The following is a 26,860-nucleotide window of genomic DNA, read 5'->3' as shown; positions in this document are numbered from 1 at the left end:
AAACGATCTGGATTAGGTGATATAATCAGGTGCAATGAACTTCAAAGGACTACAACTGAGATTAGCTGAAAGAGTTTCCAGAAAATCTTCTGGATCTATAAATCAAATGACAGAGGAGAAGGAGGAGTCAGCCTTGGCTAGAGAGGAGGATTAAGGATAAGATGTGTTCAGGAATAAACCAAGTTTTAGTGAGAACCAGAAGATGGAAAGAGATGAAGAAAGATGAAAGGAAGAAATCTAAGGTTCTTAACAATAAAGTTCTGGAGGAAACAATGAAAGGGGACATAGATGGAGTAGGATACTGCTGGAAATAGGGATAAGATATGAGAAGTATATGGCAATATTGATTCAAAATTAGAAGAGGTGAGATTTTGCTAGCCAGAGTACAGGAGGAGCATTGCACTTGGAGAAGCTCATAGATTTAACAAACCCAAATTCCAATATAGTATAATGACCTGGATTCTTGTCCCAGTTCTACCATTTACTATATTGACTATGAAGAGGTGATTTTATCTCTCTGGGACTCAGTTTCCTCATTTGGAAAATGGGTAGCTGGATTAGGTGATTGCTAAGGTTTCTCTCCGCTATAAATTAATGATTATTCTATAAATATGTCTTATAAGATTCTTGAAGGTATGACTTGTTTCTTCTTTCCCTTACAAATAATTATAGCAGGTGCTCACTAAATATATGATGTTGAATTCAACAAATATTTATTATGCATCTTCATAGGAAAAACAAACAAATGTTATTTACAAAACATTAACATTTATATTTTCATCAGCTTTGTAATTATATAATATTTATCTTATAAGTTATGATAAATAAATCTGGTATGAATAATAACTTTATATTATTTTTAATTTTTCTGACATTAGAAATTATTGAAAAATTCTAAAATAACTGATTCACTGTGCTTCTGAATAGTGAAGATATCTCTCCTTTTCTTCTTTCTTTTGTCCCTTCCTCCTTTCTCTCCTCCCTTCCTTTCTTGCCTTCCTTCTCTTCTTTCCTTCTTCCCTTCCTAACCCTTTCTTTCTTCCCTCCCTAACCATTTCCTTCAATGTAGGAAAACAGAATGTTATCTATTAGAGGTTCTATGGGGACCTGCCTTAATGAATGAATGGAAATGAGTTGAAATTAGCATCTCAATTTGTTTTGTAAATAGGTGCTTCTAAAATTTTTTAAAATATTAGTATGCCCATAAATAGCTTGTTACATCTCTCCTTCCAATCTTAATTATGTTATTAGTTGCTTGGCAATATATATTTTTTATATATTCAAATAGAACTCTACATTCAGAAATAATACAACATAAGAGCTGGTATGATGTATGCAGCAAAATTAATATTGACTCTTGGGCTTCTTTCTCGCTTGATTGTTCTGTTTCCCAGGGCACATTCTAGATCCATATCTAAAAAATACGTTGATTCAACTAGAATCATAGAATTTTAGAGTTGAAAATTTGGAGATCATCTATTCTCATTCCTTCATTTTACAAATAGGAAAACTGAAAACAGAGGAATTTTAAATGACTTTCTGTGGTCGCATTAGAAGAGCTCTGAAGATTTTTATTTTTAGTGCCTACCTTCTATTACAGAGATTTGCAAGGAATTTCAGAAGCCATCTGGTTCAACATCAAGAATATACCCAACACCACTAGAATATTCCCAACAAGGGGGCAGCTAGGTTGTGCAGTGGATAAAGCACCCACCCTGGATTCAGAAGGGCCTGAGTTCAAATCCAGCCTCAGACACTTGACACTCACTAGCTATGTGACCCTGGGCAAGTCACTTAACCCTCATTGCCCTGCAAAAAAAAAAAAAAAAAAGAATATACCTAACAAGTGGTTGTCTAGCCTCTCCCAGAAGACCAGCCTATTTCACTTTGAGAGGCTCTGACAGTTAGACAAGTTGGGTTTGGGGGGAGGTTGTTTGTTTGTTTTTGTTTTGTTTTGTTTTTGACATCAGGTCTAATTTACATCTTTGCAACTTTCACCCAGTGCTTCTGGTTCTGCCCTCAGGAGCTAATTGCTCTTGCATAGGACAGCCCTTCAAATAATTGAAAGCAGTTATCTTGTCCACCTTGTGTCTTCTCCAGGGTAAGTAACCCTAGTTCCTTCAACCTTTCTCATACAGACTTACAATCCACGACCATCCTGGAGATCTTCTTCTGGATGCCCTCCAGCTTGTTAATGTCTTTCTTCAACTCTTTTGCCCTGAACTGAACAAAGTACTCCAGAGGGACTATCATTTCCTTATTTCTGGAAGCCCCACCTCTCAGTGTAACTCAAGATTGCATGAAGGTTTTTGGCTACCACATTATCCTGTGATACCACTAAAACCGCCAGATCTTTTTTCTGACAAACTACTGTCTTAATAAGGCCTACATCATCCTGTGTTTGTGAAATTTTGTTTGTTTGTGGGTTGGGTTTGTTTGTTTGTTTTTTGGTAACTCAAGGGTAGAATTTCACATTGCTCCTTTGGGCTTTTTTTTTTTTTTTTTTTTGGTGGGGCAGTGGGGGTTAAGTGACTTGCCCAAGGTCACATAGCTAGTAAGTGTCAAGTGTCTGAGGCCAGATTTGAACTCAGGAACTCCTGAATCCAGGGCCAGTGCTTTATCCACTGCACCACCTAGCCGCCCCTCCTTTGGGCTTTTGTATTATTAGATATCATTCAATTTTTTTTTTTTAGCTTGTCAAGATCTTTTTGGATCCTAATTCTGAGATTCCAGCTTTGCATAATTATCTCAGAATCATAGAATTGCAGAGTTGGAAGGGCACTTAGAGATCAAGTCATTCAACACCCTCCTTTTGCTTTTGAGGAAACCAAAGCCCAGAGAATCACAGAGACTAGTGCATTTTAGAACTGAAGTCATCCTCCATGCTCTTCTGTTTCCAAATCCAGTATTCCTTCCACATTGCCAGTTGAAGCTTTAAAAGGTTTTGCTCAGTAGGTTGACATTAGCTATGTATTACCATGTGTTCTAAAAACTGCCTGATGGGGAGCTAAGATGGCCGAGGAAAGGCAGGAAGCTCTTGAACTCATGACACGATTGCTCAAAAAAACATTCAAATAATGCCATAGGACAATTCCTGGAGCAGCAAAATCCACAGAAGAATGTGCTGAGATAATTTTCCAACCAAGGACAGCTTGGAAGGTCAGAAGGAGGGAACTGCTGTACCGAGACAGGAGTGAAGCCCAACCCCACAGTCACCCTGATACAGATCCAGTCCCAGGAAGTCCTCACCAGAGAAAGAGACCCCCAGAGCCTCTGAATCAGCTGCAGCACCAGTGTCATTTGGAACTAAGCTCACAGTCTGGTGAGAGGGCTGAGCCCTTGAAAGGGGGGAGATGACAGGGGTCTATGCTGGTACTAAGGCAGAACTTAGGTTTTTCACCCCTGCTGGGAACCAAGAGGTAGGTTTGAGTAGCAGTGGCCCAGGTGGGGGAGGGGCACAGGTTTGTTGGAGCTGACAACCACAACACACAAAGCTGGTTGATTAGCAAGTTGGTCTGGGGTCATCTACAGAGCAGGGAACAGGCCAGGTGAGTGAAAAAACTGCTCCTCCTTAAATCATACCATTTGGGATACTGTAGCCTGGAAACAGTGCCCCACTTTAAGGAGCTAAAAGTTAAGTAAAAGAAAGGCAAGATGAGCAGACAGAGAAAGGTGAGGACCATAGAAAGTTTCTTTAGTGACAAGGAAGATCAAGGTGCACCCTCAGAGGAAGATGTCAGTGTCAGGGCCCCTATATCTAAAGCTTCCAAGAAAAATATTAATTGGTCTCAGGCCATAGAGGTGCTCAAAAAGGACTTTGAAGATAAAGTTAGAAAGGTAGAGGAAAAAATGGAAAGAAAAATGAGGGTGATGCAGGAAAGATATGAGAAAAAAGTCGACAGCTTAAAAAGCCAAATTGGCCAAATGGAAAAGGAGGTACAAAAGCTCACTGATGAAAATAATTGCCTAAGAATTAAGATTGAATAAATGGAAGCTAGTGATTTTATGAGAAACCAAGACACGATAAAGCAAATCCAAATTAATTTTTTAAAAAATAGAGGGCAATGTGAAATATCTTCTTGGAAAAACTGCTGACCTGGACAATAGGTCCAGGAGAGATAATTTGAAAATTATTGGTCCACCAGAAAACCATGATCAAGGAAAGAACTTAGACATCATCTTCCAAGAAATTGTCAGGGGAAATTGCCCTGATATTCTATAAGAAGGTAAAATAGAAATTGAAAGAATCCACTGATCACCTCCTGAAAGAGATACTGAAAGGAAAACTCCTGGGAATATTATAGCCAAATTCCACAGCTCTCAGGTCAAGGAGAAAATATTGCAAGCTGCCAAAAAGAAATAATTCAAGTACTATGGAGTCCCAGTCAGAATTGCACAAGATCTAGCAGCTTCTACATTAAAGGACCAGAGGGCATGGAATATGATATTCCAGAGGGCAAAGGAATTGGGATTACAACCAAGAATCACATATCCATCAAAACTGATCATATCTTTCAGAGGAAAAAACTGGGACTTCAATGAAAAAGAGGACTTTCAGGTATTTGTGATGAAAAGACCTGAACTGAATGGCAAATTTGACTTTCAAATACAAGACCCTACAGAACCATAAAAAATTGGAGTTGGGGCACATACCTGGGGTCATGCAGTGGGTGACTGTCTTGTGTCTGAGGCAGGGTTTTGACTGGGATCCCCCTGGGTCCAGGGTGGATGTGTGGTCCACTGTGTCACCTAGCTGCCCCATGATGATATCTTTAGGGTAAAATTGAGGGGTAAAATCCCCACATGAAAGAAATAGGAAAGGGTTTATGGAGTGGGGGAAGACATGGGGGAGGAACAGGGCAGTAAATACATTTTACACTCATCAGAATTGGCTCAAAGACCTTAGTCTCATCAGAGTTGCCTCAAGGAGGGATTAACACACACACACCCAATTGAGTGGAGTAATCTATTTAATGTTCATGGTAAATGAGCCTATCACTCATCAGAATTGGCTTAAGGAGGGAATAATATACACACTCAATTGGGTGTGTATGTTAATTGGATGGAGTAATCTATCTAACCCTGCAGGAAAATAGGAGGGGAAGGAGATAAAGAGAGAGGGTCAGAAGAAGGGAAGGCAGATTGGGGGAGGGGGCAGATAGAAGCAAATTCCTTTTGAAGAGGGATAGGGTGAAAGAAAATAGATAATAGAGTAAATATCATGGGGAAGAGAATAGAGTGGAAGGAAACCGTTGACAATAGTAATCATGAAAAAAGAGAAAAGGGAGGAAAATTGTACAAAAAAGTATTTAAAGCAACTCTTTGTGGTGACTGAGAACTGGGAATCAAGGGAATATGCATCAATTGAGGAATGACTGAAGAAGCTGTGGTATATGATTGTAGTGGAATGGTATTATGCTATAGGGAATGACAAACAGAATGATACCAGAAAAAGCTGGAAAGACTAATATGAGCTGATGTATAGTGAAGCAAGCAGAACTGGGAGGACATTGTGCACAGTGACAGCAGTATTGTTCAATGAGCAATTGTGAATGACTTAACTACTCTCAGCAAAACATTGATCCAAGACAATCCCAAGGAACTAATGATGAAGCATATTATCCACCCCCATAGAAAGAACTGATAAAAAAAAAAAAGCCCTTGTGGATTGTTCATATATAACCTGGTTGATGTCTTGTGGAGGGAGGAGGAAAGGGACAGAGGGAGACAAATTTGGAACTCTAAATCTTATGAAATTGAATGTTGAAAACTATCCTTACATGTAACTGGAAAAAATAAAATAAATGTTTGTTGCAAAGAAAAAAAAATAAAATAAAAACTGTCTGATGTTTGGAGATGGCTTAATTCTAAAATAAACCAACAATAAATATATAAATGAAATTGGTCAATGAGATGACTGAGGATAATAGACATGGCTATGTCCTGAAACATTTACCAGCTCTGTGATCCTGGGTAAGTCACTTAACCTCTGCCTCAGTTTCCTCATCTTTAAAATGAGGTGGAGAAGGAAATGGCATCTCTGCCAAGAAAACACAAAATGGGAGGGCAAAGAATAGGACAAGACTGAATTGACTAAACAACAACAATGTTCTGCAGACATACTTGTCTTATTGTAGTCACTGAGGACTTCAGTTTCTTATACAAATGAGAGGATTGAACTGTGTTATCTTTACTGTGAAACGTACTTGATTCTGTGATTGTTCCAGTTGAAATGAGTTGCTCCTTTGTCAGATACAGTTCTGCTAGGTACTAACTCCAAGGAAAATGGAGAATTAATTATCTCACAAGAAGTGAAATACATAAACATACTCCAAGAAGGCTTCCTGGGAAATTCAACAGTAGCACACTTTATTGCAAATTGTTAGTAAAAGTAATTTTGATACACTGTAGTCAGGAGAAATTTTGAGACTTGAGAGGAATAAGTAAGAATTCTCTGTCCTGGAACTGCTTAATTTAGACCTCATCATTAAGAAAGGTTTTATTTTCTGGGATTTGAGAAACAGTGGTAATGTAGTAGAGAGAATACTGTTTTGGGGGTAAAAGGATCTGGGTTCAAATCCTACCTTGGGCTTTGCTTTTCTGAGTCTCCCCTTCTCATCTGGAAAACAAGTCAGACTAGATGATCTCCAAAGGTCTTTTCCAACTCCAAATCTTTTAATTTTGTGATTAACATTGTCTTCAGTACTTATTATTATACAGGACATTTGTGATGGGAAGATTATGGAAAATTGAAATAGTATTCATCTGTATCATATAATACTTAGATTTCTCAATCTTCTGACTTTTTTGTGTGTGTTCATGTGAAAGAACAGTTTACATTCACAGTTTCATTAGTCTTTGGAATTCCCAATATGGAAACTCCTTCCACAAATACAGACCAGCAATGTCTAAATTTAGACATTTGCCTGGGATCACTGATTAGTTAAGTGATTTGCTCATTGTCATATAAGTAATAGTCTACCAGACCCAGGACCTGAATACAGGTCTACCTGATTCCAAAGGCAACCCAATCTCAGATATTGATTAACCTAGAATGTTTCCCATATGGTTTTAGGGGATGAATAAAAATGTCTAATTCTCTGGCCTCAGACTAGGTCATTCATATATTTAATGTTGCTTTTACCTCAGTGATGCGAATTTATTTATAACTGAAAATAATGGAAGACAAAATGTAAAACAGATTTATATATTTTCTAGGTATTCTCTGTGAATTATATGCATCATATTATCCTGACTATATTGCTATCTTTTTTCCTTTTAGGTGGTTTGCTCTACTGGAGATTGAACTCTTTGTTGCCTTAATACTTTATAAGTATCAATTTAATCTGCTGGATCCATTTCCAAAACAGGTAAAAAAAATCTGTTTTTATTTAATTTTTATTTATTTTAAAACATTTTATTACTACCATATTTGTAACATTTATAACAAATGTTAATTAACCTACATTCGAACCAACTATAGAATAAATCTCCAACCAAAACGCCAAAATCTGGACCATTTCCATGTGAATCATATGGAAAGGAAAAGAACAATTTATTTTTTGTGTGTGTGTGGGGCAATGAGGGTTAAATGACTTTCCCAGGGTCACACAGCTAAGTAAGCGTCAAGTGTCTGAGGCTGGCTTTGAACTCAGGTCCTCCTGAATCCAGGGCTGGTGCTTTATCCACTGCGCCACCTAGCTGCCCCGAAAAGAACCAATATTACTGGCATGATTTAAGCAAATAAAATAATAAATACTTAATTAAATAACAAATATAATTTAATGCATATTCTCTGTGTCTCCTTCCAAATCTGTAGGCACATTTTATTTATTTTATTTTATTTTGTGAGGCAATGAGGGTTAAGTGACCTGCCCAGGGTCACGCAGGTAGTGTCAAATGTCTGAGGCTGGATTTGAACTCAGGTCCTCCTGAATCCAGGGCCAGTGCTTTATCCACTGTGCCACCTAGCTGCCCCCTGTAGGCACATTTTTGTTTTGTTTTGTTTTGTTTTTTTTTAGTGAGGCAATTGGGGTTAAGTGACTTGCCCAGGGTCACAGAGCTAGTATCTGAGGCCAGATTTGAACTCAGGTAGTCCTGACTCCAGGGCTGGTGCTCTATCCACTGCACCATCTAACTGACCCTATTTTTTTAAAAATTTTTTTGCAGGGCAATTGGGGTTAAGTGACTTGCCCAGGGTCACACAGCTAGTGTCAAGTGTCTGAAGCCGGATTTGAACTCAGGTCCTCCTGAATCCAGGGCCAGTGCTTTATCCACTGCGCCACCTAGATGCCCCCTGTAGGCACATTTTTTTGTTTGTTTGTTTGTTTGTTTTTTACGGGGCAATGGGGTTAAGTGACTTGCCCAGGGTCACACAGCTAGTAAGTGTCAAGTGTCTGAGGCCGGATTTGAACTCAGGAACTCCTGAATCCAGGGCCGGTGCTTTATCCACTGCGCCACCTAGCTGCCCCCTGTAGGCACATTTTAATAGTGCTTTTCACCTTTGCTTTTGAAATCAGGAAAACCCTAGCATCTACCCCTCTGGGTTGTAATTATGTATCACAGTGCCTGGTACATAATAGCTGTTTAATAAATGCTTATTTCCCTCCTTCTAAGGCCAGTCCTTTAGCCAACTTGCAAAGATTCATGCTTGAGTATCTGGCCAGAGAATCCTGCTATGGGCTACCCTGTAAATGTATGTGTATGAACAAAGAATGTAGTAGAAAAAAGGGGTGGGGGGTCCCTAGCTCCCTTCAAGACTCAGCTCAAGTACCACTTCCTAAATGAGACCCCTCTGACCTTTTCTCATTCTCTCTCCTCTTCCATCTCACCCCCAATGTTACCTTTACTTATCTGTATAGAGACAGGAGGGGGTAGAGAGCTGGCTTTGAAACCAAAAAGATCCAGGTTCTGGTCCTGCTTCTCACAAATCCTAATGTGTATAAAAAGTCCTAGACATATCACTCAAGCTCTCAGTGCTCCCAGGCAATTCTGTAAGACCACTTACAGAACCATTGCTGATTTCAATTGATAGGGTAAGTTTCCTCATCCAGGGAATCTCTACACCAGTGAAATCACAGGATCCATCCTGAGCTTATCTGTGTGAATGTTATTTTCCTTCAGTAAAATATAAACTCCTTAAGGGGGGGGGGAGATGTTTCATTTTTTTTCTTTGTGTTTCTTTAATCCTTTAAAGTGTTTACAGTAGTCCTTTTATCCTTTACAATACTTTCACAAAGTAAGTACTTAATAAGTGCTTATTAAATGACATTGGAAGTTGCTGAGCAATAGAAAACAACTCTACTAGCCTTAAAATAACTTTGACTTCCAAGTACCCTGAAGAGTTTTCAGCTGCATAGGATTTTTACTGGAAACATTAGGGGAAGGGCCAACTTTTACATCAGCAAGCTACCCATGTGATATAAGGGGCACTAAAAAAGCCTCAGTGGCCAAAACAAGACTCTTTCCTTGTCTGATAAGGTCTGAAATTCCCACCATTAGAATTATCAAGAAGTCAAATATAAAAGGCAGAATCATTGTCCTTTGAAGGCCACAGTTAAAATGTTCATGGATATGTTACCAGGAGAATGTCTAATTGTTTGCTCTTAGCACAGATTAATTTATTAGATTAACTACCACCCAGCTTATAAAAAGGTACAGTGCATGCTTACACAAACTTGGGCTCTCCTACACCAAAGGCAACACCTGATGAGATGACAATAGTATAGGGAAAAAGGATAGAGAGTACGTGATGAAACCTGGATATCTGGGGAAAGCCTAAGGTTGGTAGGTCAGAGAGGGCAGACCCATGATGTTGGAATATGTGAGGTGAACCAAAGATCCTTATTATTAATTATAAAGATTGTGAAATCTTTGTAAAAAAACCTGAATACCTATAGGGCATAGGTGGTGTTTTCCTCTCTGCTTCCAATCAAAGGTAAAGGCTTCAGATGAGAAATTCAATTTATTAAGATGAATATAGATGCTTTAAGAAGAAGGGATTTGGATTTCTGGACCATGGCTCAATATTTAGAAATGATAGACTCTTTACCAGGAAGGGAGTATATTTAATAAGAGTTGGTTTTTTTAAATGCATTTTCTTGAAGTCCTCATATAAATCTTACCAAAAGAGAAGAGAGAGGGAGAAAACTGCCTATTATCTATCCATAGACCTATCTATCTATCAATTTCTGAGTGAGAACAAAGGAGCAAGAGAGAGAGAGAGAGAGAAAGATGGAGACAGACATACTTCATGTCTTTCATATGAGGATCAGACGACTCAACTTAAAGAGGCCCATAAACCTGGGGACTGGCCCTAGACATACATTAAATTTTCCACCAAGGCCCCAAGGTGGTTTTGCAATCTAAATCTTGATTAATCTCACCTTACAACTACCAAAACCAGCCTAACATTGACGCTAGACTTAAAAAACAAAACAACAACAAAACAAAACAACAACAAAAAAGACAATCAAGTCAAAGAAAATAGAAAACAAATCAAGTTAGGGTTATTTGAATCATTTTTTCCCCATATTGACTTGTTTTAATAATTCTACTCAATTTCTCTTTTCAGAATTTTAACCAGTTAGTGGGTGTGCAGAAGCCATCAGGACCATGCCGGGTGGAATATAAATGCAGAAAATAAAAGCTATTTGATAAAAGCTTTATGGGCCAATACCTAAGCAGACAGATTCCTGAAGTGTCATAATTCCCGTGTTGCTGGACTTGCTGAACTAATGTACTATACATCAGGGTATCTTAGTTAACTATGTCTAACTAGGTGAATTTTTTTGTTTTATCCATAATTGAGTCTCATTAATTATTAATCAAATTATTATTAATTATATTGCATCTCAATACCAGATAAAGTAAATTATAAATGTAAAAGTAAATGTGGTACCAGTTCTACCAACAAAACTGAAAGTGGTAAATTGTAAATATTAATTAATTAAAAATAACTTTTAAAAGCAGCTTTTTCCCCTATCTACAACATGATACAATATTGTTTTAGATTATTATTTTTTTTACTTAAATTCCCTGGGACCCTTGAGAAAAACACACAAATTATGTTTGCTATGAAGAAACTTACCTCATGTTGTATTCTGAATAACTGTCAAGTAATAGAAAAGTCGCAGAAGCTGTATGGCATAATAGAAAAGCCTGATCTTGGATTCAGTAAGACCTAGGTTTAAAACTTGCCTCTGACTCATACTAGCTATGTGACTAGGACCCAGTGCCTTATCCTTTCTGTGCCACAGACAGCTTTCTTAGACTATAAGAGTCTGCATCAGTGAAAGGAATTTCCATACTGGAAATTTCCTATACTATTGAAATACTAAATTTGGACACATTCTGCTCCTGCCCTCAAAATGGATGGGAATGCTGATTTGGGTGGTATTATTCTGGATTTATGTAGCACTTGCACTGTTAGATTAATCATAATTATTAATATATCTACAATTTTAAGTGCATCTATTACTAAATCATATGAAGATATATTTCATATGACAGGTGCCACAATGATTAGAGTGCTAGACTGTGGAGAGACCTGAGTTCAAATGCTGCTTCAGACATTTATTAGCTCTGTGACCCTGGGCAAGTCACTTACCTCTTTGCCTCAATTTCCTCATCTGTAAAATGGGGAAAATAACAGTACCTATTTCACAATGTTGTTGGAAAGATAAAATGAGATCCTATCTCTAAAATGCTAAGCACAGTGCCCAATAGACCCTTAATGTATGTTTATTCTTTTCCCTAGTAGATTATTTATAAAAGTTATTAGTCTAATTGAATTGAATCAGTGATAGATTGCAACTTCTTTTTGTCCCTTAGAGTTCTTTTCATAGTGCCTTACCCATAGTGGGTGATCAATAAAAAAATCATTATGTATCAATTGATAGTTAAACTGAAATCAGTCTTTCAGTCTTTTGCAGCATAGAATGTTACTTATACCTGGAAGATATGATTATGATAACCTAACAAGAATAAATTGCTTTTGAATGTAATTATTTATATTATAAGCGTCTTGAATGTACTCTGTGAATCAATGGAAAAGATTATATTTTGTATGGGGGAAAATGTAACAGCAATCTCAAAGAAAAACTTGACTTGGCCATGTTAATGTTAATGCCTTGGGGGCAGCTAGGTGGTACAGTGGGTAAAGCACTGGCCCTGGATTCAGGAAGACCTGAGTTCAAATCTGGCCTCAGACACTTGGCACTTACTAGCAATGTGACCCTGGGCAAGTCACTTAACCCTCATTGGCCCCCAAAATAAAAAAAATTAAAAATAATAATGTTAATGCACTATTCATTTCATAATAAATACATTTTCTTTTGAGCGTACTTTTCTTTGATCTTTTTTTGTTTTGCTTTGCCACACTAACCCCATTTAGTAGAAAAATTATTATTTATTAAACTATATAATATAGCCATGAGCAAATTACTTCCTGTGAGACCCACTATTAGGAGGAACCCTTGTAACGGCCTGGGGCCCAGGGACTAAAGGAGCCTAAAAATCCAAAATATACATGTAGAGCTGGAAAAGAACTTAGTGGATCACCTAGTTCATTTTACAGATGAGAAGACTAGGCCCAGAAAGGCCTAACTTAAGTGACAAAAATTTTCAAGGTCATACAGATTAGAAGGGCAGGAGCTGGAATTTGAAGCCAGGTTTTGCAATTCCAAATCTAACCCTCATGCTATTGTAGGCAGATAAGTGTCACAGTGGATAGAGCTCTGGATTTGGAGTCAGAAAGACCTGAATTCAAATCCCACCTTAGATAATTACTAGCGATTTGATTCTTGGAAAAATCTTTTAACCACTATGTGTCTCAGTTTCCCTAGCGGTAAAATGGATATGCTATTAGCTCTTACTTCACAGGGTTGTGGTGAGGTTTAAATGAGATAACATACAGAGTTTTTGTAAACCTTAAAGTTCTATGTTCATGCTTATTATTGTTGTTGTTGTTGTTATTATTATTATCATAATATTGTTCTATCTACATGGGACAGCTATGTGGCACAGTGGATAGAGTACCAGGCTTAGAGTCACAAAGATTCAGATATTCCAGTCTCAGACAGTTACTAGCTGTGTGACCCTAGACAAGTCACTTAGCCCCATTTGTCTCAGTTTCCTCATCCGTAAAATGAGCTGGGGAAGGAAATGAGAAACCACTCTAGTATCTTTGCCAAGAAAATGCCCAGTGAAGTCATAAAGAGTTGGACAATAGCTGTTTACATGAGTTTAGAGACTTCATCTAATTCTGAAGTTATTGTGTTCTATGCCCTTCTTCAACCAACCTGGAAATCAGACCATCCTTTGAGGTGATAGACTTTACCTGTCAGGTTCTGCCAGATAAAGAAAGGATATTTATGAGTGTTCTCAGCAACTTTTTTTTAAAACTCTAGCAAAACTCTGCATTTGCATTTGATGGATACCCACTTCAACTAAACTTACAAGAGTTAACCACTTCCTGATAATCACACAGTTCATGTGAGTAGTTGAAATGAGAGAAAATTAAAAGTCCATTGAGAGGCATCAAGGGTCATAAGAGAAATGGTTTGCCTACTTTTTTTTTTTGGTACGAATAGACATTGAGTAGACTTTGCACTTCAGTGAGAGAAAGGGACCGCTTAGAAAACCTGTTCCTTTGTGTGTGTGTGTGGGGGGGGGGTGGGCAGTGAGGGTTAAGTGATTTGCCCAGAGTCACACAACTAGTAAGTAACCTGTTCCTTTTGTATTTGACAAAGAATAAGGGAACTCTTTCTGAAATTGCTTCCATTGGCCAGAAGCCATGATTTCTGCTTAGAAGGCAACATACAATTTAAAATTGTTTGTTTGTTTTTTTTATTCCTAACTTAATATGGATTTGAATTCACTGGAATCTTTTTTGGAAACAGATAGTATGATAATTTCCTCTGATGTTTAAATCAAACCCTTTTACCTGACTTCTGAATTAATTCTTCAAAATTTGGAAACAATTGCACAGGCTATGACTTTGACTGCTTCTCCTGGACAGCTTGCTTCCAAATGATAGCTTGGTAGCTAGAAACCATGTTGTAAGAGTATTCACCCGAATATGAATTGTACTTCCCCTCCAAATGAAGTTTTTGTAAAACTTAAGCATGACCTATAATGACTGCTGTTTTTTCCACCATATTCCTGAACATAGGAGAAGCAGCATAGTACAGTGGATATGGGGCTGGCCTTAAAGTTCAAAAGACATGCAGCAAGACCTGCCTCTGACAGTATTATCTGGGGGCTCTCAGGTAAATCACCTGAGCTGGGCAACTCCCTAAGATTGTAAGCTATAGGTGAGTTTCTGATTGGTGTAGGGAAGAGATCTTTCTGCCTTAGGTATTCTTTACAAATAGGAAATCATAGATCTGGATCAAATAATAAAAACAAAATGTGTATGTGTGTATATATATTCATATATGTATATATATGTGTGTGTATGAATATATATGTATATAAAACATGTATATATTATGAATATTGTTTTTTGTAGTTCAGTAGTTTTCAGTCATGTCTGATTCTTCATGACCCCATTTGGGGTTTTCTTGGTAGAGATATTGGAATGGTTTGCCATTTCTTTCTCCAACTCATTTTAGAGATGAGGAAACTGAAGCAAATAGTTAGGGGACTTGCCCAGGATCACAAAGCTAGTAAATTTCTGAGGCCTGATTTAAACTTGCATTTTCCTTACTCCAGGCCTGGTGCTATATCCACTGTGCCACCCAGCTGCCTCTTAAAGTAGACTACATGATGTCTGAGGTCTCCTCTAGCTTTAATTCCAGTAAGCTTTGAGAGCTAGATTTGGAGTTAAGAGACCTGGATTTAAATTTTTCTGGTACATAGATACTAATTAGATGACCATGGTCCAATCATTTAACCTCTTGGAAATTCAGTTTTTCCACCTCTCAATTGGAATGGTGATATTTATACTAATCCCCACAAGGTAACTGTGAGTAAACCCCCATATCTGAAATGGATAAATATCTACAAAAATATAAATTACCCAGATTATCAGAAGAAGAAATAAAATATCTAGATAACCCAATTTTAGAAAAAGTAATTGAACAATCCATCAATGAACTTCTTAAGAAAAAGTCCCAGGGGCAGCTAGGTGGCTCAGTGGATAAAGCGCTGGCCCTGGAGTCAGGAGTACCTGAGTTCAAATCCGGCATCAGACAGTTAACACTTACTATCTGTGTGACCCTGGGCAAGTCACTTAACCCTAATTGCCTCACTAAAAAAAAAAAAAAGAAGAAGAAGAAAAGAAGAAAAAGTCCCTAGGACCAGATGGATTCACAAGTGAGTTTACCAAACATTTAAAGAACAATTTATCCCAGTGCTATATAAATTATTTGAAAAAATAGGTGGAATCCAACCAAATTCTTTTTATGAGACAAATATGGTGCTGATACCCAAACCAGGAAGAGCCAAAACAGAGAAATAAAATTCTACACTAATCTCACTAATGACTATTGATGCAAAAATTTTAAATAAAATACTAGCAAAAAGATTACAGCAATACATCAATAGGATCATATGCTATGACCAGGTGGGATTTATACCAGGAATGCAGGGCTGGTTCAATATTAGGAAAATTATCCGCATAATTGACCATATCAATAACAAAAGCAACAGAAATCATATGATTATCTCAATAGATTCAGAAAAGGCTTTTGGCAAAATACAGCACCCATTTCTATCAAAAACACTAGAGAGCATAGGAATAAAAGGAGCTCACCTTAAAATGATAAGTACTTTTTATCTAAAACCATCAGCAAGCATTATCTGTAATGGGGATAAGCTAAACGCTTTCCTAATACAATCAGGGGTGAAGTAAGAATGCCCATTATAACCTCTATTATTTAACACTGTACTAGAAATCTTAGCTATAGCAATAAGAGAAGAAAAAGAAATTAAAGGAATTAGAATAGGTAATGAGGAAACAAAACTATCACTCTTTGCAGATGATATGATGTTATACTTGGAAAATTCTAGAGAATCAACTAAAAAGCTATTTGAAATAATTAACAACTCTAGCAAAGTTGCAGGATACAGTAAAGCCTAAAATTTTAGCTGTGATATTTAAAATCTAATGTGTGGTCACCTGACCTGACCCCAGTGTGGGAGAGAAACTAGCTAAGATTTACTGATCATTCAGCAAGAGTATAGGCTTTTAAGTATTTATTAAAGTATATTAGAAGTTAGTGAAGAGGGGCCAGCTAGGTGGTGCAGTGGATAAAGCACCGGCCCTGGATTCAGGAGGACCTGAGTTCAAATCTGGCCTCAGACACTTGACACTTACTAGCTGTGTAACCTTGGGCAAGTCACTTAACCCTCATTGCCCCACCAAAAAAAAAAAAAAAAGTTAGTGAAGAGAGAGAGAGAGAGAGTAAAAGCTCTCTTATAGAATGGAAAATCCTACCTTAGATCTATTCGGGATAGCCAGAGAGCAAACCTCCCTTTACTTAGCAGCCCACATGAAGTTTCTGCCACCACAAGCCAGTTCTTGATGAAAAGAGACTGCTTCTCAGCAGCTTACCCCAGAATCCCTCTCTGAAACAGGAAGTAGGGCTGTCCACACACACACAGCTCCAAGCTAATTGGCTGGTAGCACTTATTGACACGACTAACAGGCAGTAACTTGTGGAAGCCAGGCTACTTCCAGAGGCCAGGCCGCTTCCAGATGCTTAGTCACATGTTTTCTTTTCAGGCCTGGTTCTCACAATGTCCTGATCAGCAGGGGGGTGGCATTCCAATTCTCACAATACCAAATAAACACATATAAATCATCAGCATTTCTATATATTACCAATAAAGTCCAGCAAAAATAGACAGAGAAATTCCATTTAAAATAAATGTGGCCAATATAAAATACCCTGGAGTCTACCTGCCAAAACAAACATAGCTACTATATTACCAGAACTATAAAACACTTTTCACAGAAATAAAGTCAGATGTAAACAATTGGAAAAATATTAATTGGTCATGGGTAGGCAGAGCTGATATAATAAAAATTACAATCCTACATTCATTTATTTATTTAGTGCTATACCAATCAAAGTCTCAAAAATATTTTACAGAACTAGAAAAAATAACAAAATTCATCTGGAAAAATAAAAGTTCGAGCATATCATAGAATGAATGGGAAAAAAATACAAAAGGAGATGGTCTAGCAGTACCAGACAATCCCAAAGGACTATTGATGAAACATACTATCCACCTCTAAAGAAAACTGAAATTGATCAAACAGACTGAAGCATGCTATTTTTCACTTTCATTTTTTCTTTTAATCAAGTTTTCTTGTACAAAATGACAAATATGGTAATGTTTTACATAATCATACCTGTATAACCCATATCTGATTGCATGCTGCCTCAAGGAGGTGGGAGGGGAGGGATGGAAGGAGGGATAAAAATTGGAACCCCAAACTATAAATAAAAATGTTTATTGCATTAAAAAAAGAAGGAAAGCAGAAAGCTGGGAAACAACTTTTACAGCCAGTATTCCTTATAAACGCCTCATTTCTCAAATATATAGAGAACTGAATCAAATTTGTAAGAATACAAGTCATTCCCCAATTGAAAAATGGTCAAAGAATATGAAGAGGCAGTTTTCAGATGAAGAAATTAAAGCTATCTAGAGCCATATGAAAAAAAGTTTTCAATCACTATTGATTACTGAAGTGCAAATTAAAACAACTCTAAGGTACCACCTCACACCTATCAGATTGGCTAATATGACAGAAAAGGAAAATGATAAATATTGAAGAAGTTTTGGGAAAATTGGGACACTAATGCTTTGTTGGTCGGGTTGTAAACTGATCCAACCATTCTAGAGAGGAATTTGGAACTATACCCAAAGGACTATAAAACTATGCATACCCTTTGACCCAGCAATACCACTACTAGGGGTGTATCCCAAAGAGATCACAAAAAGGAGAAAAGACCCACATGTATAAAAATATTTATAGTTGCTCCTTTTATGGTAGCAAAGAATTGGAAATTGAGAGGATGCCCATCAGTTAGGGGATGGCTGAACAAGTTGTCATATACGAATGTAATTGAATACTATTATGCTACAAGAAATGATGAGCAGGCAGATTTGAGAAAAACCTGGAAAGTCTTATATGAACTGAAGCTGAGTGAAATGAGCAGAACCAGGAGAACATTATACAAAGTAACAGCAACATTATGTGTTGATCAACTGTGACAGACGACTCTTCTCAGCAATACAATGATCCAAGACAATTCCAAAAGACTCATGATGGAAAATGTTCTCCACATCCAGAAAAAACACCGATGGAGTCTGAAGGCAGATTAAAGCATACTATTTTCACTTTTGTTGTTGTTAGGGTTTTTTGTATGTTTGTTTCTTCTTTCTTGTGGTTTATCCCTTTTGTTCTGATTCTTTTCTCACAACATGACTAATGTGGAAATACGCTTAACACGCTTGTATTGTATAACCTATATCTTGCTATCTTAGGGAGAGGTGAGGGAAGGGAAAGAAGGAGAAAAATTTGGAACTCAAAATGTATGTTTAAAACTATCTTTAAAAGTAATTGGATGGGGCAGCTAGATGGCACAGTAGATAAAGCACCAGCTCTGGATTCAGGAGGACCTGAGTTCAAATCTGGCCTCAGACACTTGACACTTACTAGCTGTGTGACCCTGGGCAAGTCACTTAACACTCATTGCCCCGCCAAAAAAAAGTAATTGGAAAAAATAAAATAATATTTAAAAAACCTCAAAAAAAGAAAGAGAATTCCCTCGGTAGCATAACCCAATAACTGAGCATCTTTGTTCAAGTGACAGGACACTCACTGACTCCTGAGGCAACTCATTTCACTGTTGAATGGCTCTAGTTGTTACAGATCTGTTTCTGCTATCAAACCTAAATTTACCTTGTTACATCCTGAATGCATACCCCACCTTAGTGGACAAATAGAACAAATCTCTTCCATATTAATTTGATTCTACTGCAATTCTTCATGTGTGGTAGATTTCAATAGTCATTTAGATTTGTGGGGGCATGGCAAAGAAAATTTTTATCATGCCAAGCACCAAGACTGGAAGTGTGCATGTGCCACAATATAGTTAGGGTGATTCAGGCCAAATCTTAAATAAGTTACAGAACATAGCCTAGAGCTGACATATCAAAATGGTACAAGAATGCAATGTGGTTTTAAAAATGTTATCACTTAGAAGGCTGCTAGGTGGCGCAATGGATAAAGCACTGGCCCTGAATTCAGGAGGACCTGAGTTCAAATCCAGTCTCAGACACTTGACACTTACTAGCTGTGTGACCCTGGGCAAGTCACTTAACCCTCATTGCCCAGATGAAAAAAACATTTTTTCACTTATACCTACTGATAATTGACCATCTAAGAAAAAAAATGGATGTGCTCAATGAAAAAATGAATTTCTTATACCAGAATTTTTTTTCAGATAATCAAAATTACCAAAATATAAAATATTATTCTAGCCAAGCATTTTTTTATCTTGCTGGTTTTATTTATTCACTAATGAAATATCTCTTATAATCATATTATTAATCAACTTCTGCAGAGATGCATCTTGCCTTAAACATTTTAGAAGATCAAGGAGTGTCTTGGATGAAGATATAGAAGATCATTTAAAAATGCAATATAATGCAACAAATACAAATTAAATTCATTTGATCATTTATCTGTGAACCACATCATTGCTTAAAATCCGATGAGTCCAACTTGGTTTGATTGACCTGTTTGTCACTAAATATCTCTATTCTGTTTTATTTTATGCAGGGCAATGAGGGTTAAGTGACTTGCCCAGGGTCACATTGCTAGTAAGTGTCAAGTGTTGAGGCCAAATTTGAAGTCCTCCTGAATCCAGGGCCAATGCTTTATCCACTGCACCACCTAGCTGCCCCCACTAAATCTCTTAATGGAACACTATGAGCAGAAGGAAGAGTAGGAATAAGGAAGCCTGGATTCTCCTGGTCTAACCATTTACTGATTGTGTTACTTTGAGTAAATCACCTCTCTTCTCTTGGTTTCATTTTCATCCTCTGTAAAGTGAATAGGTTGAATTAAATGATTCCAATGGTAACTCTTATCTTTGACCTTCTGATTCTGTTTGTCATTCACTTAGTCTACAAAAGGCATGGAACATTTTTTTTTTCAATCAGACCTAATGTTATATTCCTGGTCTGTTCATTAACAATGAAGACAAGTTCTGGCAGAACTGATTTCCTGGGGCTTGTTTTCCCTGCTTCTAAAAGTAAAGAAAACAAAGGCCCAAAATAATATTCTCCAAAAAAACATCACTGATTTCCAAAGAAGCTCTGCGTATTGAATAAAGAGGATATGAATGGCATAAAACAACCTTGCTCTATAAATAAATATGAATTACAGCTCACATTTTCGAGAAAGAGGAGAAGGAAATAGAGACACATCGTCAAGAATCCTGGTTTCTTGGCCTGCTGCTAATGTAATTGATTGCATGGCCCAAGGCAAGAAACAGAAACGTTGACTTTATGGTTGCCCTCTTGCTGGTAATCAGCAAGTGGGGTTTTCTTCCATTTCTGACTGTTTGCTTCAGAGAAGGGGTGGGGCAGAGTCTAAATGGAAGATTAACCCCTGGGTGATATCTTTCTTCTACAACAGGCGATTAAAATAGTATCTTTGGCTCAGCTGGAATGAAAAAAAAAATCTTAATTTTTCATTCCCATTGCACTTCTTAGTAACGTCTACTGCTTATAAAAGCATCTTGCACATCTGTCTTGTGCATTAACTAGGAAAGATAATGATGATGGAGGTGGCCTGTTTTTAAAGCTAGAAGCCTGTGTATGAAAGAAGCCCTCCCCCCAACCCCCCTCCCCCAGGGTGCAGACTTAAATGAAATGGAAACATTATGATGAACATAGATGATGAACAAATATCTACATCCAGCCTGGATCTCTCTCCTGAGTTCCAGTTGTGTATCTCCAACTGCTTATTAGGAATAATAATGATAATTATAATAATAGCTCTTTAAGGTTTGCAAAACACTTTACCCTTGTTCATCTCATTTGATCCTCACAACAACCCTGGGAGGTAGGTGCTAATATTATCCCCATTTTACAGATGGGGAAACAGAGAGATATTTGTTAAGTTTGGGGTTTTTGCTTGTTTTTTGTTTTGCCAAGAATCATATAGCTAGTCGTTATCTAAAGTGTGATTTGAACTCAGGTCTTTCTGAGAAGACTTCAAGTCTAGCACTCTATATGCTGCTTGATATTTCAAACTGGATATCCCATAAACATCTCAAAGTCAATGTTTACAAAACTAAACTTAGTATCTTTTTTTTTCCCCAAACCCACACTGTCTCTTACATCTCTCTTTTTCTCTACTCACATGGCCATCCCCAGTCTCATCCCTCAGCCTAGATTATTACCACAGCATTCTAAGTGATGTCCCTGACCTGAAGAAGCTTACATTCTATTGAGAGAGACAACACACACATATTTTATACTTATATGTATATATGGTGTCTCTCATTATAGATTATAAGTTCTCTGAGAAGAGGGACTATTTCATCATTGTCTTTGTATAGCTAATACTTCCTGGAATATATTCAGTTCATTCCAGTCATTTTTCAGTCATGTCAGACTATTCCTGATCCCATTTGAATTTTCTTGGCAAAGACACTAAGTTGTTTGCTACTTCCTTCTCCAGTTTATTTTACAGGTGAGGAAACTGAGGCAAACAGGGTTAAGTGACTTGCCCAGGGTCATACAGCCAATAAGTATCTGAGGCCAGATTTTAATGCAGGGAGATGAGTCTACCTTTCTCCAGGCCAGGCACTATACACTGAGTCACCTAGCTCCCCCCAACATATATTAGGCAGTTAATAAATGTTTAGCAATTGATTGATGAACAATCTCTGGATAGACTACATCCCAAAGTGTTTAGCTTTTTAACACAAACATTTTTGAAGCCCAACTACAGAGTCATTAGAACTTTTTCACTTGAAATGATTATGGCATGGATGATAATCCTCTCTCCCCCGAAATCCAGTAGTTTTGGAAGAGGCATCAGTCCATCTTCCAGAGAGTCTAGTCTTGCCCTTTTGGAAACCTGGGGAGGGGGGAAGAAAAGTAAGTCTTGGGGAAGTATCTGATATGTCAATGGCACCATGAGGATGGTTATCATTTGGTAAGCAGGTGAGGAAAAAGGGGTCACAGTGAGGAGGCCCACAATGTATATAGTTTGAGTACTGCAGTGCAGTGTCCAGACTGCCAGGAGAAAGTGTGACCCCGCCCCCCCCCACTAGGTGCTGGTACCCTGGCGAATTGTCTTGTATGGTCCTTCCCTTTTTTTTCTTTCTTTCTTTCCTTTTTTTTTTTTTTTTTTTGTGAGGCAATTGGGGTTAAGTGACTTACCCAGGGTCACACAGCTAGTGTTAAGTGTCTGAGGCCGGATTTGAACTCAGGTCCTCCTGAATCCAGGGCCAGTGCTCTATCCACTGTGCCACCTAGCTGCCCCAGGTCCTTCCCTTTTATAGTCTTGAAAATCTTTTCAACAGGCAACTCTAAGCATGAGACTCTTTATTTCTTTCACAATGTTTCAGACATAAATGGAAGTCATTTTCTCACTGAACTCTCTGTTAATTCTGATTCCCCCACTTATTGCTACAGAAGACAAAGAGGAAACTGATATTTCTCCTTTCAGGAAGGAGTTTTTGAAGGATAAAAATCAATGACAAATGTTGCTTGGGTGCCAGGTTACATTTTCAACATTCTTTTCCCACACTGTGTACATTTGATATATGGCCAAAAAAAAAAATCCGAGCTCTTAGATATGGAACAGAGGCTTACAAAAATGGAACTAGATTAGAAAAATGTCATTTTTTAAAAGGAAAAAAGATAGAACAATGCCAATCTCACATGGGAACACTTGCAATATTTTATCAAATTGATTTGGTAGAAATATAGAGGCAATTAAAGCAGCCATAACAAAAAAGCTGCCCATGCAGTCTCTAGCATGGACTTGGAATCTTAGTTCTTACTGGAAATAACAGAGAAAGAGAAAGAGAGAGAGAGAGAGAGAGAGAGAGACAGAGAGACAGAGAGAGAGAGAGAGAGAGAGAGAGAGAGAGAGAGAGAGAGAGAGAGAGAGAGTTCCTATAATGAGATCATCTGGGAAAAATGCTTTCAATGGACAAGATTCTCCTACATCTCCCCAGAGAACTTAATGGAAAAGAATCTTAGTTAAAAAACCTAAGTGATGTCTCTGTTTAAAAGGCTGTATTTTTTAAAATCATTTATGTTGTTATCCTTTGCATTTTTTTCTGAGTATGCAGACAATGCTCAGTGCACTTCAACAGAATGTTCTCCTTTTACATGAAAAATGTATATGGAGTTGCTTAGTAATGTCAAGGTTTCAAAATGGTTTAGATCTGGTTGCTGAATAAAGATGTGTCATTTTGCTTCCTTATTCTGTCTGCAATATCAAATGAAAGCAACTATTTTAGACATAAAGAACTTGGATGGTACAATTGCTACACAGGTCAATGCACTTCAGTGGTTAAAAACATGAAAACTTAGAAAAAATTATGTGATTTTGAAATAGAAAAATAATTTGCCCTCAATCTAAGAATGGGTCATTAGATTTGCATTCAAAATAAACAAGATTGCTCAACCTGGGACTTTAGAGGTCTTCTAATCCAAGTGCCTTTTTTTTGTAGAAAACTGGTTACTTACTTTGTGGTTTACTTTGAGTGATGAGTTAGTAGCAAAGCTGAGGCTTGAACCTACAACTTTTAACCCCAAGACTAGTATGTGCCATGCCTTGAGCCTTCTGTTCTTATTCCTGGGCTTCCAAATGGTACTGACTCTAACACACATTTAAAAAAAAAAAACTATCAAACAGGGCTTTGCTCCTGCAAAGAGATACTTCTATTCATCTTTTTTCCCCCTTTGTTCAATCATTTTCAATTGTGTCTGACTCTTCATGACCCCACTTGGGGTCTTCTTGGCAAAGATACTGGAGTGGTTTGCAATATCCTTCTCCAGCCTTTTTTGCAGATGAGAAACTGAGGCAAACAGGCTTAAGTGACTTTGCTCAGGGGCACACAGCTAGTAAGTGTCTAGATTTGAATTCATAAAGATGAGTCTTGCTGGTTTCAAGCTCAGTGCTCTATCCACTCTACTACCTAGCTGCCCTTTTCCTTGCTATCATGTTTCCTACAATGACTTTTCCAAACCTCTTCTCTTCTCAAACTCCCAATTTATCTGTTCCCTCCTTCTTCCTAACAGATAATCTTTGTTCCTACTCTACTGAGATTGAGCTCATCCCACATGAACTCTCTCTACATCTAAACTTCTCACCAGCCTCCCCCACAAAGAACACTGCAGTATTATTTATCATCATTTATAATTATAACTTTTAATGCTATTCTTAGATTCATAAAATTTTCTACCTGGAAAAGACTTTAGAAATCTAATCCAACTCTCTCATTTGACATTTGAGTAACCTGAAGCCAACAGAAGTACAAATGATTTGCTCAAGGTCACCAAGTCCCTTTTGTATCTCATAACTCACTGTCCACTTTTTATCTGTGATCTGTTCCTCCCTGAAATTAGAGTGAGGGAGGAGGAGTTTGGAAATGACAGAGGGATGTGGCTGTCTGCTCACTAGTCTCTCCTAGAGGCAGCCTCAAGTACCATCCTAACTCTTATGGCAGACTTAGCCCAACTTACTAGGCTTTAAAAAATGGAAACTTTCACAAAGCAACACGGATATAAGAGAATGAGTTCATAAGATCATATATGTTATAACCCTTAATCAAGTTCTTTTCCTGGGTTGTTCTGTGATGAGTGAAGGGGACAAGTCTCTATGTTGCTCATGTATCTAATGGTAGCCATCTCTAGGGTGAGGGGGGGAGAGAAGAAAAAAAAATTACATGATAATTTTGTTATATACTTAAAGGCATAGCAAGTTATACATAATAGATTTGAAGTTTCATGTGCAATCATCTTTTTATTGTACTGTGTTATGAAAATGCTTGTTTTTCCATCAATTAAAAATAAAATTTAATAATAAAAAAGTTATATGAGGAAAGTGAGGGGGAAGGAGCAAAGAAGATGTGAAATGGGAGGAGAGGAATAAATGAGTATACATGTGGAGCTAAATACTTAACAACTGGCCTTCAAAGAAAAAAATGTAAACATGACATGTTATTAAGTTTAATTTGGATTATTAATGTTAATTTATGGCTTTCTTAAGTCTAGAAATAAACAAAATAATAAATCAAACTCCTGATTTGTAGTTTTCTGATATCTGACATGTAAATGCTTACACTGGACAGTTAATAATCGGCTTCAGAAAACAACTACAATTTAAAATAGTTGGGGATAGGGTGGGAGAAGGAGATTTGTGAATAAATATGGTATCCATAGCTTGCAAATAGCAATGAGACTGACAGTTCTGATGCATAGGGAAGATTAAACTATCATAGCACTTACTTTTTTAAAAAAGTCTTTAAAATTTTTGTTTTTGTTGTTGTTGCTATTATTAGTGGTATCTTTTGTTTTGCTATTTCCAGAAATCAGGTGGTACAGTGGAAAGAGTATGGAATTTGGATTCATGGGACCTGAGTTTGAATTTCAGATCTGTCTCTTACTATCTGTGTGACCTTAGGCAGGTCACTTCATGTCTCTGGGCTTCAGTTTCCTCATTTGTAAAATGAAAAGATTGAACTAGATGACCATTGAAGTCTCTTCCAGCTTTAGAGCCAATGATCCTATTATCTATCTATCTGAATGCATCCCTCCTCCCTTCTCTCCCCAGCCAGATATCCCTTGTAGCAAAAAATAAAAAAGAAAGAAAATAGAAGTTCAACAAAACTAAGCACCATATTAAGTGAATCTGAAGGCATATGCAATGTTCCACACCCATAGTTCCCCACCCTCAGTTTCCTAGAATGAAGGGAGGAACTGTATTTTCTCATCTCTTATCCAGGGCCAAGTTTGGTCATTGTAATTAGTATATAGTTTCATTTTCTCCTTCCCTGCCCCCCAAAACCCCCCACCTCAGCATTAACTCAAGGAAAATATTTTTTAGTCTTGTCTGTATTTATTTGTCTGTGAGTTCTACGTGTATGTTTCTTTTATACTGTCAGCTCCCACGGGTCAGGGAAGTAGACTCTGGGTGGTTATTATTTTAAGAGCACTGTGATAGGACAAAGTTGCCCCCAAGGACCTGATTGAACTCATCTTTATTGAAACAGCCTCATTCCCCATCTCCATTCCCCAGCCAACATGGGGTAGGATAGAACAAAGCTTCCCCTGAGACCTGATTGCCCCAGACTTCCTCGAATATCTTTCTGGTCATCTAGAGACATAAAAAGTCTCAACCACATAAAGTCTGTATCTCTCATACTTAGTGGGTGTCTAAGACTGAGCAGACAAGTTTCCAAATGGGGATTAGGGGGACTGTGTCCAGAAAAGCTAAGTGTCATTGTATCTTTGTTGCAAATTCTGGCTGCATTAGGACAAAGTAAACCTCCTTTGTAAAATGACTATCTAACGTCTAATATATAATATTATCTTATTTATATAATATCAATGACTATCTAATATCTCATTGCATTCTAACTTTCGATTTGAATTAGTAGGGGGCTGGCATTAAGCACCTAACCTCATCTCATTTGAAATTAGATTGTGACAAGTGCTACTTGGTTGCATACTTAAGGCAACAGTGATGATGGCGATCCATAGAATCATTGCTTTAGAGATGGAAGGGATTCCTTAGGTCATCTAGAATCCACCCCCTTCATTTCACAGATGAAGAAACTGAGACCTACAGATGTTAAGTGACTTG

The 26,860-nt window shown here is 37.5% G+C and overlaps 1 protein-coding gene across 1 annotated transcript in view; it reads left to right on the top strand.

The window, feature by feature from the left end:
- LOC122726734 (24-hydroxycholesterol 7-alpha-hydroxylase) overlaps nt 1-12,250 on the top strand; it is a 121,174-nt gene extending 108,924 nt beyond the window's left edge. Inside the window, exons 11-12 of the mRNA XM_043964641.1 lie at nt 7,283-7,370; nt 10,574-12,250. Coding sequence (XP_043820576.1) covers nt 7,283-7,370; nt 10,574-10,645 — 160 coding nt within the window. The 3' untranslated portion in view covers nt 10,646-12,250. The remainder of the gene's footprint in view (nt 1-7,282; nt 7,371-10,573) is intronic.
- The last annotated feature ends 14,610 nt before the right edge of the window (nt 12,251-26,860 follow it).

This window comes from Dromiciops gliroides, chromosome 4 (genome assembly GCF_019393635.1).
Source record: "Dromiciops gliroides isolate mDroGli1 chromosome 4, mDroGli1.pri, whole genome shotgun sequence".
NCBI lineage: Eukaryota > Metazoa > Chordata > Mammalia > Microbiotheria > Microbiotheriidae > Dromiciops > Dromiciops gliroides.
The sequence above is the reverse complement of the archived record's forward strand: the minus strand, read 5'-3'. Positions and strand labels throughout refer to the sequence as shown.